This window comes from Schistocerca americana, chromosome 5 (assembly GCF_021461395.2).
Source record: "Schistocerca americana isolate TAMUIC-IGC-003095 chromosome 5, iqSchAmer2.1, whole genome shotgun sequence".
Taxonomy (NCBI): Eukaryota; Metazoa; Arthropoda; class Insecta; order Orthoptera; family Acrididae; genus Schistocerca; species Schistocerca americana.
This window is the reverse complement of record NC_060123.1, coordinates 287,397,747-287,416,945: the sequence shown is the minus strand read 5'-3', so window position 1 is coordinate 287,416,945 and position 19,199 is coordinate 287,397,747. Positions and strand designations below refer to the sequence as shown.

The 19,199-nt window shown below is 41.6% G+C and overlaps 1 protein-coding gene across 1 annotated transcript in view; it reads right to left on the bottom strand.

The window, feature by feature from the left end:
- Positions 1-2,794: 2,794 nt before the first annotated feature.
- LOC124615438 (nucleoporin SEH1) overlaps positions 2,795-19,199 on the bottom strand; it is a 154,571-nt gene continuing 138,166 nt past the window's right edge. Inside the window, exon 8 of the mRNA XM_047143325.1 lies at positions 2,795-4,774. Within this exon, the coding sequence (XP_046999281.1) occupies positions 4,603-4,774 (172 nt within the window). The 3' untranslated portion in view covers positions 2,795-4,602. The remainder of the gene's footprint in view (positions 4,775-19,199) is intronic.

The following is a 19,199-nucleotide window of genomic DNA, read 5'->3' as shown; positions in this document are numbered from 1 at the left end:
TCTGCTCTTGTGGCACAGCTCGTGTGCCACTTGAAGATCAAACATTGTGTCCAGCATTCTCAGCATTCCTTTAATGCATTGATACTTGTGAAGAGCAGCAGCACTATTGCTGTTGATTTGATAAAGCAGCTTTATGAGTAAGGCTCTGCTGACCTTGTCCAGTCCCATGTTGGCTGTCTTCAGCTGTAATGTACAATGGTCCTTGAGTTTCAACCTTATGTCGCCATACGAGTACCTAATGGCAAGTCAAGACACTAACACCACTAACAACACAAATCCTGCAATGCACAGTTTGAAAATCATTCCTAGCAAGTTCGGTGCCCATACAATAAATAACTTTCCATCTACACTGGCTCAAGTAGTTAAGTGGAATTATAACCACCCTGTATGTTTTTTATTAGTAACAAAAACATTCAATAATTTGCTGGAAATCAGAACCACAAATTAAAGACACTAAACACCAAACATTTATTAATTGAAAGAGCCTTACTGATGTTCAATAAACAGAATTTACAAAATTTCCATAAAATGAAGCCCATAAAGCAGTCATCAACATATCAACAGTGATATATTCACATTTGTAGTAAGTACCAATTTTGTTCTATATACAGAACAATTGAATTTTAAAATATTAAGTAACAGCCTATACAAAAGTCACACTTACATGTACCTTTCACAAATTAAGACAACATCACAAAAAATCAAGGAAAAAATACTGTAATAATACTGGTTTTTAAATATTTGATATTTTGTTATTGCTTTAAAAACACAGACACAACAATCAGAATTGAGATCATTTGAATTCACACAATTTGTAATTAGCTTTGTAAAATTTTCAATAATTTTGTTATTCGTAGAGAGGATAAAAGTGAAATAGGTGCCCAGTTACAGGATGACAGTAGTTCACATTCATTGCCATATTAGCCAAATATTTCCTTGGTGGGTGGACTGGGTGCACTCAGCCTCATAATACTAATTGAGGAGCTACTTGAGTGAAAAGTACTGGCTTGAAGGTCTGGAAAATTGGCAGTGGTTGGAAGAGTGGTGTGCTGATCCCATGCACTTCCATACCACATCCAATCACATTGGCAGAGGATGACACAATGATCGGTCAGTGTTGTAAGGCCTGCCAGGGTGTTTGTGGAGCTTTGCCATTTTTTAAGTGGCCCAAATATAAGCCCCAATGTTTCCCCAAAATTTGGCCATGAAAAATTAGGAGGCTTTCTGTGCAAGTTTACAAACACAGGGATATTTTTGCATAATAGAAACTACAACATTAGTTTTCACTTCTCAGTTTGAAATGAAGCAAAAATACTACAAGTGTTTAGAAATTTATCATTGTTGAAAATGTAATCAACTTCAACGGCTGACGTTTCATTTATGTCTTGAGTATTATCAGGTTCACGATTTCGTTACATTACACAACAGGACAGGATTAGTTTTTCTCTATCTAAAGTGTAAAATTTAGTCTTTTTCCAATGAGTGGCGATGTCAACAGAAAAATCATCAAACTCCCAAATACAGTAGAATTATAATGCAAATTTCAAACTTGCACTTATTCATTATGTGAAGAGTACATCTAATACAGATCATGGCAAAAGGTATAATTTTGTCCAATGTAATGTGTGGTGTCAACCACATTTTAGTATGATCTGCATATTAACATTTTGTCAAGATAACCCTACATTTTTTGTGTCATCAGTCTTCTGGCTGGTTTGATGTGGCCCGCCATGAATTCCTCTCCTGTGTCAACCTTTCCATCTCAGAGTAGCACTTACAAACCTACAGAGGGTCGAAGCTGCAAAATAACCTGAACTTGAAACTGGGCTTCTTTCCTTTGTGCCAGATTAAAGAAGATGGGCTACCTACCCCTTGACAAATAATCTTGTTAAAGATCTTGGAAATTGCAAGGACTTTTAACATACCACAGTAAAATATTATTGGAATACTGCCTGTGCAGCAGTTTATGTGTAGAACTGGCCTCCCTTTCTGGTGGAGTACTACACTAGCAGAAAAATTGCCCTAAGAATTTGTAAATAGGCAGATGTGTTGCTCAGTACGTTCTGTACTAGTGATGGTTGCCTTTAAAAGCCAACTTACATCTCAAGTACAGAATAAAATTGCTGCAGTGAAGACTGATTTAGTCATTATAATTGGAGGTATGACATAAAACCTGCTGATGCTTGATGTCATCATAAACAAAAACTATTCCAAAATGTTTTTACACAGGGATTATGCACTCATTACATCTGGCAAGATTAAAAAGCCATCAGTCAACTTCGTGCGTGAATGGATTACCTCTTCATGGCTCACATCACCAGATTCAGTAGCCAACATGTTAAAATAGTGTTGTGTGTCCAGTGTCTTGGATGGCAGTGAGCACATTGTACTTTGGAGGAAGAGTGCCAAAAATACTGACAGTAAGGAAGAGAAAAGATAAGTAAGTTAACAGTGACATCAGTAAAAACAGTGATAAAATGGCTGGCATTTCTGTGTAATTTATCTATATGACAATACAAAAAAATGTGATTAAGAGTGACTGTTCTTTGAAAAGCTTTTGTAGGTGGGTAATGTGATGTAAATTTTTCTCCTGACTTGTTGTCTCCCCCCCCCCCCCCAAGCATAAAGGGGGGGGAGGGTCATGGCTTATATTCAGGCCAATATGCAATATGGTGCATGGTTTAATCTAAATTTCTGAGACAGGCAGGGGGGGGGGGGGCACTTCAATAGACGTTGTTGGGCAACAATAATTATGCATTCAATAGACGTTGTTGGGCAACAATAATTATGCATTCAATAGACGTTGTTGGGCAACAATAATTATGCACACTCCACATTTGTCTTGTGGCCAGATACTAGAAAGTAATTTCTGTGAACATTCTATGCATGCAAGAAAAAAGAAAGTGAAGAAGTAAGACTATAGCTGAGAAATAAGAGAATTACAAAGATATATTAATCAAAACATGAATGAAAAGGTTACTGAATGGTAGGAACAAAAAGATGATAAAATATGGAGAATTAATTTAAATATAATGAAATGTTTCAGTTTTATCTAAAAATGATTCTTGAACAATAATATTTTATCCTATTGGTCTGGTGAATAGCATGAGCATCATATGGTAAAAATGAACCTCTCATTCATATGGAAGCTAGATATAAGTGAATTGTATTTTTAACAACAACTCAGTGAAAAATCTTGTACCTTGAATTAATTTATTTTTGAGTTGAGATCATGAATAGGGAACTCTGAATTACAAGGTGCCATACCAGCAGTCTAAAACTACTCAAATTAACTTTTGACTTTACAGGTATTTGATAATACACACACTATTTGACTCATCATCCATCACTAACCAGCTGAAAGAATATATTTGTATATTTACATGATTTAATAAATCTCATTCAGATACAACAGTTTTTATGGCCACCCTTATCTAACTACTATCAGTGGACACAAGCTTTGAAAAAGAAAAAAAAAAAATAGGTCCACTTGTTTCCTAGAACATAACCAGTTCTTCAAGTGATTGATATTCAAAATAAACAGAGTTACTGTTTCCAGGGCATTATTGTGGATGTATATCTGTTTGAAATTTCATATTAAAACTTATATAACGCTTTGAAACAAAATTGTAACAGTTTTCACAGCACGCTATATGACTATTAGTACAATAGAATTTTAATGTTTTTACTATCAATTCCTCAAAAGAATTTTGGTTTGTAGGATGAAGAGTAAGCATTTCCAGTACATTCAACATACTTTCACATTAGTGAACAACGATGAAATGATACAGTCATGCTAGTTAAATAAAGTGCCTTACGGGCCTGTAGGAAAATTAATCTAAGATATAGCAAAATTGTTAACCTGATGTTACTTTGCTGCTTGGTGTATATTTCAGCCATTTAAATCTACAAGATCATCTAATAATTCCACTTTTAATGTGTTGAGAAGTTTAGGGAAATAAATAAGTGAACAGTGACTTTCACCAGGATTGGTACATCTGATAATGATGATGATGTTTAAGATAATAACATAAGACAATAACAACTCAGGATTATTTCATAAACAAATAGTGTCAAAATGTTAAAACATAATTACTTGTAGGTAGTCATGTTTATTTGAGTGATCTGTAAAGAAGTTGTTAATGGTGTTTAAGAGTGGGAGATTGGACAAAGGTCTGAAAATCCTATTACACTTGGTAAAAGAAAATCACTGTTTCAATGAAGAAATTAAATAGGATCATAGTTCTGAATATACTAGCAGCAAAATTCAGTCTTTTATACGTTTCTCAGAAACACGTATATGTTTGCTGAAAACAATGTCCATCTCAGTCAAAGGATGATGACTAGTTTAGCAGTTGACCCTCATATCCTGAACATGAAAAATTTAAAGCTATTTGCCTTATAAAAAAATCTATTATTTAATTATTGAGGAGTCATAAAATATTCACAAATTGTGGGACAAATACAGAGGTCTTACAGACTGAAACAGTACTACTTGTACTGCATCTCCCATCAGTATAAAATATTATTTACATCAGCATAAATAATATGTGGAAGTCTAAGAGGTGTAGACATGTAGAAGACATCATTACTCATATCAGTCTACTTCTTGAAAGGCCTTGTCTTGACAGCTGGTGGAGGTGGTGGAGGGGGATCAGATCCCAGCCAAGTCATCTTCTGGAATCTCCCCTTCATCACTGGTGCCTGCCACTTACTGCCAGAATGTGTGGATACTGTATCATCAGATGGTCGTATGGAGGCTGCTCCTGGCAAACTAAATAAATACATCAAATTGTAACTTCAGAACACTATGAACTGACATTCCCTGCCAGCACTTCACTACCAATAATTATCAGTCCAGTAAATGTAAATAATACTGCTCTGTCTTACAATACATTGCCAATGCTCTGAAAGACTCAAACATAAATAATAAAGCACAACCAATAACAACTTTTGAGGCAAGGAAGGTACATCTAACACTTTATTATATAACAGTTCCAATGTAGTAGTCAAGTGATACTGCCTAGCATTCTTTAATTTGATTTTTCAACACAAAGCATACAGTTGGCAGGATCAAAACAGTCAGACATATCCATCAGTATTTCATTTATGGAGACAGGAATGAATGCACACATAAAATGTAATAATTAAGTTTTCATTTCTTCACTCAACACAGTTGCTACAGTGCAAGCTCAACAGAAGTATGTGAAGAGTGGGATCACTTCATTTAAAACCCATGACCTTTCAGCTAAGTTCTGATTATTCATTGTCAAGTGGTACACAACTACAAGGAGCTTGATAGTTAGTGTCCATTTGTAGCCATGTTATGAGACAAGAATTCACTTCTGCCTAGTCCATCTCTATATACAAGCATAGCAGCTAATTTTTCTTTTTCCCCCCATGAAGTCTGTGCACACTGCAGCTGCATTAAAGCTAAGTTTTGGGACAAATTTGTGGACCAGTTATGGTTTTTATTGAGGTGGTTGTATCAAATTTTAATTTCAATTGTTTGTTTTGAAGTGGGATATCAACAGCTATGAGCATGGGGGCCAACAGAGGTATTGTCAGAAAGACCAATTGAAATTCATATTCAACCGAAATTAATGTATCAGTATAAAACCAATGCAACACCTTGAACATTCCCTTTGATGCTGTTATATTATATATTCCATCTGACAGAATTAATAATTTCCATACACAATATGCAATGACAGTCTTAATCAGTGGAAAGTCTAGGATGAAATAACAACAATATGAGAAGGATAGACTGCTGTTCACCACACTGAGGAGGCACTGAGTCACAGGTAGACACAATGAAAAGATTGCTGAACTTTTAGCTTTCGAACAAGAACGTTGTTCTTCAGAACCAGAGAACACACACACACACACGGTCCCTGTCTACGGGCACTCAGGCCTGACTGAAGGCTTTGCCTGTGTCTAACAAGGACTGCAATCCTGGCTTGATGTGGGGCTAAGGACACAACATTGGGTGGAGGAGGAATAGTACAGTAGGGGTGGGGGAAGATGTGCTGAAGTGAGAGAGAGCAGGATAGATCTGTTAGGTGCAGAGGCAGGAGGCTGTGTTGTGTGGGAGAGACAGGGAGACAAGAGATGTAGAGAAGGGGAAAAGTCTAGTAGGTGCAGGTGGTATAAAGGAGACCATAGAGGTGGAGTGGAAGCAGGCAGTTACAAGAAAGAAGGATACACTGTAGGGAGCATTTCCACCTGCATACAAGCTGCTGCTGTAAGAAAGGACTCAGATGGTGCAGGCTGTGAAGCAGTCACTGAAGTGAAGCACATCTTGTTGGGCAGCTTGTTCAGCAACTGGGTAGTCCAGGTATCTCTTGGCCACAGTTTGGTGGTGGCCATCCACGCAGACATACAGTTTGTTAATTGTCATGCCCATATAGAAAACAGCACAGTGAGTGTAGATCACATGACTGCTTTCACAGGTAGCCCTGTCTTTAATGGGGGTAGGAGATGCCTATACAGGACTGGATGTTTGGGACAGGTCTTGCACCTAGGTCTATTGCAGAGCTATGAGCTATGAAGCAAGGAGTTGGAAGCAGAGATGGACAGGTATATTGTGTGTATTTGGTTGGCAGCAGAATACCACTGTGGGAGGGGTGGGGACAATAGAGGATAGGTATTCCTCATTTCAGGGCACGGCAAGAGGTAGTCAAAACCCTGGTGGAGAATGTGATTCAGTTGCTCCAGTTCTGGATGGTACTGAGTCACAAGAGGAGTGTTTCTTGCCCTGGACAATGGGCATGTCGCAGGTGGTAGGTGACTGGAGAGACAAGGCATGACACGTCCATTTCTGGGCTAGGTTGGTGGGGTAACTTCGGCCTGTGAAGCCTTCAGTGAGACCTTTGGCATATTTAAAGAGGGACTACTTGTCACTGCAGATGTCGCAGCCACAGGTTGCTAGGCTTCATGGAAGGGACGTCTTGGTTTGGAATGGGTGGAAGTTGTTGAAATGGAGGTATTGATTGAGACTTTTACATTTCATGTGGACAGAAGTACTAATGTAGCCATCCTTGAGGTGGAGGTCAATGCCGTGGAAGCTGACTTGTTGGGTTGAGGAGGTCCACGTGAAATGAATGGAGGAGAAGATTTTCAGGTTTTAGAAGAATGTAGACTGGGTGTCCTCACCCTCGATCCAGATCACGAAGATGTCATCAATAAATCTCAACCAGATGGGGGCTTTGGGATTCTGGATGGTTAGGAAGGATTCCTCTTGATGGTCCATGAATAGGTTGACATTGCTGTACCAGGGATTTCTTTGTAGATGTTTGTAGATTGTTTGTAGATGATGTCCTCAAAGGAGAGGTAACTGTGAGTGAGGATATAGATATGATTGTGACCAGGAAGGAGGGTGTAGGTTTGGAGTCACTCGGACGGTGGAATAAGTAGTGTTCAATAGCGACAAGTCCACGGGCATTGGGGATATTAGTATACAGGGAAATGGATCAACAGTTATGAGCAGGGAGCCTGTGGTAGAGGAATAGGAACTGTGAAAATTCAGCGCAGGAAATGTTTGGTGTCTTTTATACAGGAGGATAGGTTACAGGTAATAAGCTCAAGGTGTTGGTTCATGATAACAGAGATTCTGTCCATGGGGGGTTACAGTAACTGATCATAATGGGGCATTCTGTTGGTTGGGTTTATGGAAGGTAGGAGTGCGGGGAGTGGTGGGGCGTGAGGTGAGGGAGGGCGAGGGCAGAGGTGAGAGAGAGAGAGAGAGAGAGAGAGAGAGAGAGAGAGAGAGAGAGAGAGAGAGAGAGAGAGAGAGAGAGGGAGAGAGAGAATGAGTGTTCCTTCCTCCATCCATCCATGATCCACCCCCAGTGCCCCCAAATCACCCCTTGTTAACTTTCCGGAATTTCCTAACTTCAAGGCTACCCTCACCATTATCCCCAAATACCACAATGTGAAAACAACCTTACATCTGCAGAAAGAACCATACTCCAATACCTAAAAACTGATCCTGACCTTATAATACTATCTGCCAACAAAGGTTCCACTACTGCGGTTATGAACCACAGGGACTATATGGAAAAAGGTCCCTGCTAGCTATCGGGTACCACCAACAAATCCTGCTACAAAGACCCCATTCCAGAAATCCAGAGGGTCCTCATCCCTCCTCAAATCCTTACATCCATACAGAATATATTCTTTCTCTCTCTCTCTCTCTCTCTCTCTCTCTCTCTCTCTCTCTCTCCACCACTCACACTTACCCGACCCCGCACTCCTACCTTCCAAGTTCCCTAAAATCTACAAACCCAGCCACCCAGGATGCCCCATTGTGACTGATTATTGTCTCTCCAGTGAGAGAATCTCTGCTCTGCTCTCATGGACCAACACCTTCAGCCTATTACCCATAAACTACCCTCCAGTATAAAAGACATCAATCATTTCCTCCACTGACTTTATAGAGTTTCATGCCCTTTACCACCCTGCACCCTGCTCTTTGTCGATGCTACCTTCCTCTACACCAAAATACCCCATGCCCGTGGCCTTGCTGCTACTGAATACTACATTTCCCAATGCCCGACTGACTCCAAATCAATAACCTCCTTTCTGGTCAACATGACAACTATATCCTCACCCACAATTACCTCTGTGTTGAAGGCATCATCTGCAAACAAAATCATGACAACCTATTCATAGGCCATCTAGAGGAATCCTTCCTAACAACCTAAAATCCCAAACCACGAACTTTGTTCAGATTCACTGATGACAACTTTGTGATTTGAAGTGAGGATGAGGACACCCTATCCACATTCCTACAGAATCTAAAATCTTCTTCTCCACTCAGTTCAAGTGGTTCTCTTGAATCCAAAAAGCTACCTTTCTCCATGTTGACCTCCACCTTAAAGATGGCTACATTAGCACCTCCACCCATATCAAACATACCAACCATCATCAATACCTTCACTTCAACAACTGCCACCTATTTTGTACCAAAAAACCCTTCCATAAAACATAGCCACCCAGAGTCATCGCATCTGTAGTGATGAGCAGTTCCCCTCCAAACTTGCTAAAAGCCTCGGTGAGGCCTTCACAGGCCGAAATTAACCTCCCAACCTTGTCCAGAACCAGATCTCTCATGCCTTGATCCTCTAGTCACCTGCCCCACATGACCAATGTCCACCCACAAAGGAGCACTGTTCTCATGACTCAGTACCACTCAGGCCTGGAGCATCTGAATCACAGTTTCCAACAGGGTTTTGACTACTGTCCTCCCCGGCCCTCTCACAATGGTATTCTGCCGATCATTGAAATCCTTTTCCAGCCCTACTCCACATCAGCTCCCAATCCCTCATTTCTTGGCTCATATCCATGTAACAGACCTAGATGCAAGACCTATCCTCATACATCCTCCCACTACCAATTCTCCAGTCCTGTCATAGGCATCTCTTATCCCCTCAAAGGCAGGGCTACTTTTGAAAGCAGACACCTGATGTGCAAACTAAGCCGCAACCACTGTGCTGCTTTTTATGTGGCATGACAACTAACATGCAGTCTGTATGCATAAATGGCCACCACCAAATGGTAGTCAAGAGGCAGCTGGACCACCCAGTTGCTGAACACGCTGCCCAACATGTGCTTCACATCAGTGACTGCTTCACAGCCTGCACCATCAGGACACTTCCTACCAACACCAGCTTTTCTAAACTACATAAGTGGGAACTCTCCACACACTGTATCCTTCGTTCTCGTAACTGCCCAAGCCTCAGTCTTCAGTGGCCACTGTCCTCCACCGCCTTTCCTGCCACACTCCAGCACTATGCATACCTTTTATTCCAACACAGTGCCTACTGTTCTTTTCTGCATTCCTACATTTCTCCTCTCCCCTTCTTCCTTCCCTTAGCACAGCCTTCTGACTCAACATCTAGCAGTCCTATTCTGTCCTGTGTGTGTGTGTGTGTGTGTGTGTGTGTGTGTGTGTGTTTTCTGCTTCTGAAGAGTGACATTTTTGTTTTGAAAGCTGAAAGTTCAGCAAACTTTTCATTGTGTCTGTCTGTGACTCAGGGCCTCCTCAATGTGGTGAGTAGCAGTCTATTCTTCTCATGTTCTTGTTATTCCAATGATAGTCTTGGCAACTTGTGAAGTCTTTCAAGGGTTATATCATCCAAAAACGTAAAGTATGTCGAAACAGAATGTGGATGTACATGTTTTTGCATCAAGCAGCAGGCAACACTGTAGAGTAATGCCTGAAGGACAGCGAGAAGTGTTTGCATAATACACTATCCTGAAATATCAATTAGCTGAGGATATGTATTCAGTACTAGCATTCAAACTATATTTGATGATGATGTAAAAAAAACAATATATTCTTATAATTACACCATCATATAACAAGCAACTGAAATTAAAATTTTAACTAAGACCCTCAAAAAAGATTAAGGTATATATAAATTCTGCTTGTACTCACAAAAATAACTACTTTTTAAATTTGGAATTCAATAGAAGGAAACATTGTAGGGGAATATGGACTGGGATGGGACCTGGATAAATTGGAAGAACCAGAGGTTGTTGAAAGTTTCATATTAAACATTAGGCAACAACTGACTGAAACAGGGGAAAGGAATACAATAGCAGATAAATTGGTAAAGTTGAAAGGTAAAATACTGACAGTAGCAGAGGATCAAATAGAAAAAAAAGGAAAAAAAACAATACCCAACAGAAATCCTTGGAAAACACACAAGATATTGAATTTAATTGATGCACGGGGAAAATATAAAAATACAGCATGTATAGCAGGAAAAGGAAATACATATTATTACATCCAGCCATCCACTGGCTACTTCCAACACAATGCCTGCCTGCACCCTATATGTTTGCCTACCTTTGGACTGTAGGCATTTCTCTGCTGGAAATTATTTGCAAATATCACACAGGCATCACATGTTATAGACGTGGTATCATTTATAAATAATTTGTTTAAACACCAATTGTCCCATGCACCACCAGTCCCATGCTTTCCCTAGCAATGTGCACATCAGCAGACAGAGGCTTTGCTATCACGAGACTAGCTTCCATAAGCAGGCCACATGCTCATCAAACTCCCACAGATATCCTTCTTCTGCCTGCTGGATATTCACAGCTTGACACCACCTCCAGCAGGCAGCATTCACTCACTCTCTCAGTTCTGGGCCATGAGCCAACTGTATCTCACAGCCCAAGGCTTGTATCTGCACTGCTGTACCACTTTCATGCCACCTCCAAGTCAAGCCATCTACCACTGTGCTGCCCTTCCTCCACACTGAGCCATTTTCATGTTGAACTGTCTTCATGCTGTGTCATCTCCGTACCATGCTCTCATCCCTCTGTGCCATGTGTGCATTGGACCAGCTCTGCATCAAGCTATCTCAATGCCACACCATCCCAAGTCATAGCACCATAATGTGACTCACTGCATCATACTGTGAGCCAAATATGTTCTATGGACACTGCTCCATCTGCATGCCATCTCCATGCCATGGCATCATAATGCTGCCCATCATACCACACTGCAAGCTCAATATGCCGCACTGCGCTGCACTATGAACATTACTCCAATATCCGTCAGGGACTAGTATGTCCTCAGTGGGCTTGTTTATGTAATTCTTAGTGACCATGGATGATCTTTGCCTTGCTGTCCAGAACTATACATGCTGCATTTTAAGGTGTACATAACTACAGCTGTGGAAGCCCTCAGCTATAGCACACCGTCCTCGCCATCATGTGAAAACATAAACCAGACCTCTAAAATATTGACAGAAAGTGCAACATGGTAATGTAGGAATTGCAGGAGAAATGAAAGAGTGTAGAAGCTTACAAGATTATGGGAAAGACAGGTGCCGGCTGCAGGAAAATTAAAGAAACCTTTAGAGAAAAGAGAAGAATCTGTATGAATATTAAGAGTTCAGACAGGAAGCAGGTACTAAGCAATGAAGGGATGGCAGGAAGCTGGAAGGAATATATTCAAGGTCTACATGGAAAGAAGTTTGACGACAGTATTATGGAAAGAGATGAGGAACTCGATGGAGATGAGATGTTAGATACTATATTGTCAGAAGAATTTGACAGAGCACTGAAAAGTTTAGGTTGAAACACAGCCTCTGGAGTAGACAATTCCCACAGAATTACTCACGTCTTTGGGAGAACCAGTCATGACAAAACTATTCCACCTGGTATGCAAGAGATATATTGTTGTTGTTGTTGCTGTCTTCTGGCCAGAAACTGGTTTGATGCTCCTCTCTATGCTACTCTATCCTGTGCACACCTCTTCGTCTCCAAATAACTACAACCTACATACTTCTGAATCTACTTACTATATTCATCTCTTTGTCTCCCTCTACGATTTTTACCCTCCACACATCCCTCCAATACTAAACTGGTTATCTCTTGATGCCTCAGAATGTGTCCTACCAACCAATTCCTTCTTCTAGTCAAGTCCCTTCAAATGCTCTTCCAGGTCCTTTGCTGTCTCTGACAGAATTACAATGTCATCAGCAAACCTCAAAGTTTTTATTTCTTCTCCATGGATTTTTAAATCCTACTCCAAATTTTTCTTTCGTTTCCTTTACTGCTTGCTTAAAATACAGACTGAATAAGTCAGGCATAGACTGCAACCCTATCTCACTTCCTTCTCAACCACTGAGGGAATTTAATGCCCCTTGACTCTTATAACTGCCATCTGGTTTCTGTACAAATTGTAAATAGCATTTTGCATCCTGTATTTTACACCAGCCACCTTCAGAATTTGAAAGAGAGCATTGTTGACCGGAATCAACAATGTCAAAAGCTTTCTCTAAGTCTACAAATGCTGGAAACGTAGGTTTGCCTTTCCTTAACTTACTTTCTAAAATAAGTATCTTCTGAAATAAAAGAGGGTTAGTGTTGGCTCACATGTTCCAACATTTCTACGGGATACAAACTGATCTTTCCTAAGGTCGACTTCTACCAGTTTTTCCATTCATTTGTAAAGAATTCGTGTTAGTATTTTGCAACCACCACTTATTAAACTGTCAACAGTTGCTTTCTTTGGGATTGGAATTATTATATTCTTCTTGAAGTCTGAAGGTATTTCGCCTGTCTCATACATATTGCTCACCAGATGGAAGAGTTTTGTCATTGCTGGCTCTCCCAAGGCTATGAATAGTTCTAATGGGATGTTGTCTATTCCTAAGGCCTTGTTTCAACTTAGGCCTTTCAATGCTCTGTCAAATTCTTCACGCAGTTTCATATCTCCCATTTCATCTTCATTTATATCCTCTTCCGCTTCGATAATATTGCCCTCAAGTACATCGCCCTCGTATAGACACTCTATATACTCCTTCAATCTTTCTGCTTTCCCTTCTTTCCTTGGGGTTGGTTTTCCATGACATGCCTTTCTGAGTGCTTCACTTACTGTGATTTTATATTTTCTACTTTCATCAATTAAGATCAATATCTCTTCTGTTATCCAAGGATTTCTACTAGCCATCGCCTTTTTACCTACACGGTCCTCTTTTTACCTACTTGATCCTCTGCTGCCTTCAGTGTTTCATCTTTCAAAGCTCCCCATCATTGTTCTACTGTATTTCTTTCCCCTGTTCTTGTCAACCGTTCTCTATTGCTCTCCCTGAAACTCTCTACAACCTCTGGTTCTTTCAGTTTATACAGGTCCCATCTCCTTAAATGACTACCTTTTTGCAATTTCTTCAGTTTTAATCTACAGCTCATAACCAATAGATTGTGGTCAGAGTCCACATCTGCCCCAGGAAGCCTCTTACAATTTAAAACCTGGTTCCTAAATCTCTGTCTTACCATTATATAATCTATCTTAAACTTTCCAGGGTCTCCAGGCCTCTTCCGCATATACAACCTTCTTTAATGACTCTTAAACCAAGTGTTAGCATCAATTCAGTTATGGTCTGTGCAGAATTGTACCAGGCAGCTTCCTCTTTCATTCCTTACCCCCAATCCATATTCATCTACTACTTTTCTGTCTCTTCCTTTTCCTAATATCAATTCCAGTCCCCCAGGACTATTGAATTTTTTGTCTCCCTTAACAATCTGAATAATTCCTTTTATTGCATCATACATTTCTTCAATATCTTCATCATCTGCAGAGCTACTTGGCATATAAACTTGTACTACTATGGTAGGCATGGACTTCATGTCTATCTTGGCTACAATAATGCATTCACAATGCTGTTCATAGTAGCTTACCTGCGCTCCTATTTTTTTATTCATTATTAAATCTACTCCTACATTACTCCTATTTGATTTTGTATTAATAATCCTATATTCACCTGACCAAATGGCTTGTTCCTCGTGCCACCGAACTTCACTAATTCTCACTATATCTAACATTAACTGATCCATTTCCCTTTATAATTTTCTAATCTACCTGCCCAATTATGGGTTCTGACATTACATGCTCCAATATGTAGAATGCCAGTTTTCTTTCTCCAGAAAATGATGTCCTCCTGAGTGGTCTCCACCCAGAGATCTGAATGGGGGACTATTTTACCTCCGGAACATTTTACGCACGAGGATGACATCATCATTTAACCATGCATGGCCTCGGAGAAAAATAACAGCTGTAGATTCCCCTTGCTTTCAGCCGTTCACAGTACCAGCACAGCAAGGTCGTTTTGGTTGATGTTGTAAGTGCAGATCAGCCAATCATCCAGACTGCTGCCCCTGCAACTTCTGAACCTCTTCAGAAACAACACATTTGTCTGGCCTCTCAACAGATACCCCTCTGTTGTGGTTGCACCTACAGTACTTCTGTCTGTATCGCTGAGGCACGAAAGCCTCCCCATCAACGGCAAGGTCCATCGTTCATAAGGGGGGGGGGGGGGGGGGAGGGGAGGGCAAGAGATATGAACCAGGTGAAATACCCTCGAACTTAAAAAATGAAATAATAATGTCAATTCCAAGGAAAGCGGGTACTAACTGGTGTGAATATTATTGAAACATCAGTTTAATAAATCATGGATGCAAAGTGCTGACATGAATTATTTATATAAGAATGGGAAAAGCCAGTATAAGTTGAACTGGAGAAGATCAGCTCCAGAAATAAAGTGACAAAAAAAATTCCACTACCAAAAAATAATTAATGTAGTGTAATGGTATTTTGGGAATACATTTGTTCACGTGACATATTTTAGAACGTAACACTGCTAGATCACAGATTAAAGTAAGCACAAGAAAAATCGTTCCAAATCTCAAATGCTGGCCCATTAATAAACAATGTAACCACCAGAATGTTGAATGCAAGCATGCCAATGAGCATGCATTGCGTCACATAGGTGCCAGATGTCAATTTATGGGATGGTGTTCCACGCCAGTTACACTTGGTCAGTCAGTATAGGAACGGCTAATGCTGGTTGTGGATTACACTGGAATTGTCGTCTGATGACATCCCATACATACTCGATTGGAGACAAACCTGGTGACTGAGCAGGTCAAGGCAACATGTCAACTGTTTGTAGAGCATGTTGAGTTACAACAGTGGTATGTGGGCAAGTGTTATCCAGTTGAAAAACACCCCTTGGAGTGCTGTTGATGAATGGCAGCATAGCATGTGTTATCAAAAGACTGAGGTACAAATTTGCAGTCAGTGTGTATGGGATACCCTTGAGAGTCATTCAGCTGTTATACAGAATCGCACCCCAGACCCTAACTCCAGGTGTAGGTCCAATGTGTCTAGACTTCAGACATGTTGGTTACAGGCATACACCTGGCCGCCTTCAAACCAACACATGGCCATCACTGGCACTGAGACAGAAATCTCTTTCATCAGAAAACACAACAGACTTCCAGTCAAACCTCCAATGAGCTCTTGCATGAGCCACTGAAGTCGCAAATGGTGGTGGTTTTGGGTTAGTGGAATGCAGGCTACAGGGTGTCTAGCTCAGAGTTGAAGTAACCAATTTGTAACAATTTGCTTTGTTATTGTGGTGACAACTGCTGCTCAAATTGCTGCTGCTGCTGCACCACAGCCATATACCAAAAATAACGGTCTTCCCTCTCGGTAGTGCCACTTGACTGTCCAGGCCCAACCTTCCTGTGACCACTGCTGTCAGCAATCGTACACAGTGGCTACATTCCTGCGAAGTCTTTCTGCAATATTGTGGAAGGGGAATCTGGCTCCTCATACCCATAATACATGATCTTGTTCAAACTCAGTGAGCTGCTGATAATGGTGTCTTCATCATCTTAAAGGCATTCTTGACTAACATCAACTCGCACATCCAACTAATGCTCATGACCATTACAGCGCATATTTAAATTAAATCTGATTTTCATTCTCTTATGCTCCTAGAGAAAAATTTTAACATGCATCATCTTTCAGATGCAGAAACACCTGCCAACTTTCATGTATCTTACACAACACCTCCTGGGAGTTGGTACTTTTTTCTGTCAGTGTATGTACGGACATGCACAGCAATACTGACACTGACTTATCCCTCTTACTTATCCTAAAGAGAGACAGAAGAAAGCAAAATCTACAATTTATATCATTTCTCAATATGGAGAATTCTAGTGAAAATGTTGAATGGACTAACCTCTTTGAAATTCTTAAGGCAGCAGGATAAAACACAGAAAGTGAAAGGTTATGTGCAACTTGTAAAGTTACTAGATGGCAGTTAGACGAGTCACAGGTTGTGAAAGGAGAGCAGAAGTTGAGAAAAAATTGGGCAAGGTTGTAGACCATCCCAAATGTTACTCACAACACTTAGCAAGTAGCAAGGAAAACTGAGGAGAAATTTGGAAAGGGAATTAAAGTTCATAGAGAAGAAATATAAATTTTGCAGACTGTCAATTTAGTAATGGAGGGCAGCATGAGGGGATAAAAATTGTAGAGGGAGACCAAGGCTTGATTACAGTAAGCAGGTTCAAATAGATGTAGGTTTCAGTAGTAACGCAGAGACAAAGAGGACCGCACAGGATAGACTAGCATGGATGTGATGCACATGTGAACTCGGCCTAAGCTGATCATGATTTAGCTGGTAGCCACACTACTCTGGACTCTCGTATTTACTGCTTTGTTGTCACTTCCAATGGTTTGCCTACTCACAGCCACACCACTACTACTTCCAACCACTTCTACGTGACACTATCTTGCCACACAATATACTTGCCATGTCAGACTTACTGTGCGAACAGCGACAACATGGACTCAGAATTTCTGAAGTTATGTAAGCAACAAATGAAGTAGCAGGGCAAACAGATGCAATAGTGTTACCAGAAAAAGTGAGCAGCTGATGCAGCTTCTTGAGCAGGAACACAAGCAAGCAGCAGTGCCAGTTCCACAGTAGGTACCTATCACCACTTTTGAGGAGTGAGAGGAAATTTGGGACTTCTGCTTACATCATTCCCTGTTATATTGCAAGGCAAATAACATTTCCATTTCAGATTAGCAAAATGCTCTGCTGTTGGCTTCAAGAATCTTGTTCAGAAATTGCAGCCTGCAGCAGATCCTATCAGATTGTCCTTTTCTCTAGTTTGTTGCCTGAATAAATGTTATGGACAGCAAACTCACAAAACTGTATCTTCTCTTAAGTTTAACCAATGCTTAACACAGTAAGATAAATCACATGCAGCTTGGGTTACAGAACTGCAAGGTTTCGACAGACACTGTTCCTTTGTTTGTGCAGTAAAATTGCTTATTCATGATATCACTGATTAACCCCAGACAAGTAGGTTTGAACAAAAGCATTATCTGCTTCAGACTCATCTTTGGAAGAGTTCTTTCATTTAGCACAAGCTCCTAAAACAACTACACTCCTGGAAATTGAAATACGAACACCGTGAATACATTGTCCCAGGAAGGGGAAACTTTATTGACACATTCCTGGGGTCAGATACATCACATGATCACACTGACAGAACCACAGGCACATAGACACAGGCAACAGAGCATGCACAATGTCGGCACTAGTACAGTGTATATCCACCTTTCACAGCAATGCAGGCTGCTATTCTCCCATGGAGACGATCGTAGAGATGCTGGATGTAGTCCTGTGGAACGGCTTGCCATGCCATTTCCACCTGGCGCCTCAGTTGGACCAGCGTTCGTGCTGGACGTGCAGACCGCGTGAGACGACGCTTCATCCAGTCCCAAACATGCTCAATGGGGGACAGATCCGGAGATCTTGCTGGCCAGGGTAGTTGACTTACACCTTCTAGAGCACGTTGGGTGGCACGGGATACATGCGGACGTGCATTGTCCTGTTGGAACAGCAAGTTCCCTTGCCCGTCTAGGAATGGTAGAACGATGGGTTTTATGACGGTTTGGATGTACCGTGCACTATTCAGTGTCCCCTCGACGATCACCAGTGGTGTACGGCCAGTGTAGGAGATCGCTCCCCACACCATGATGCCGGGTGTTGGCCCTGTGTGCCTCGGTCGTATGCAGTCCTGATTGTGGCGCTCACCTGCACGGCGCCAAACACGCATACGACCATCATTGGCACCAAGGCAGAAGCGACTCTCATCGCTGAAGACGACACGTCTCCATTCGTCCCTCCATTCACGCCTGTCGCGACACCACTGGAGGCGGGCTGCACGATGTTGGGGCGTGAGCGGAAGACGGCCTAACGGTGTGCAGGACCGTAGCCCAGCTTCATGGAGACAGTTGCGAATGGTCCTCGCCGATACCCCAGGACCAACAGTGTCCCTAATTTGCTGGGAAGTGGCGGTGCGGTCCCCTACGGCACTGCGTAGGATCCTACGGTCTTGGCATGCATCCGTGCGTCGCTGCAGTCCGGTCCCTGGTCGACGGGCACGTGCACCTTCCGCCGACCACTGACGACAACATCGATGTACTGTGGAGACCTCACGCCCCACGTGTTGAGCAATTCGGCGGTACGTCCACCCGGCCTCCCGCATGCCCACTATACGCCCTCGCTCAAAGTCCGTTAACTGCACATACGGTTCACGTCCACGCTGTCGCGGCATGCTAACAGTGTTAAAGACTGCGATGGAGCTCCGTATGCCACGGCAAACTGGCTGACACTGACGGCGGCGGTGCACAAATGCTGCGCAGCTAGCGCCATTTGACGGCCAACACCGCGGTTCCTGGTGTGTTCGCTGTGCCGTGCGTGTGATCATTGCTTGTACAGCCCTCTCGCAGTGTCCGGAGCAAGTATGGTGGGTCTGACACACCGGTGTCAATGTGTTCTTTTTTCCATTTCCAGGAGTGTATGACT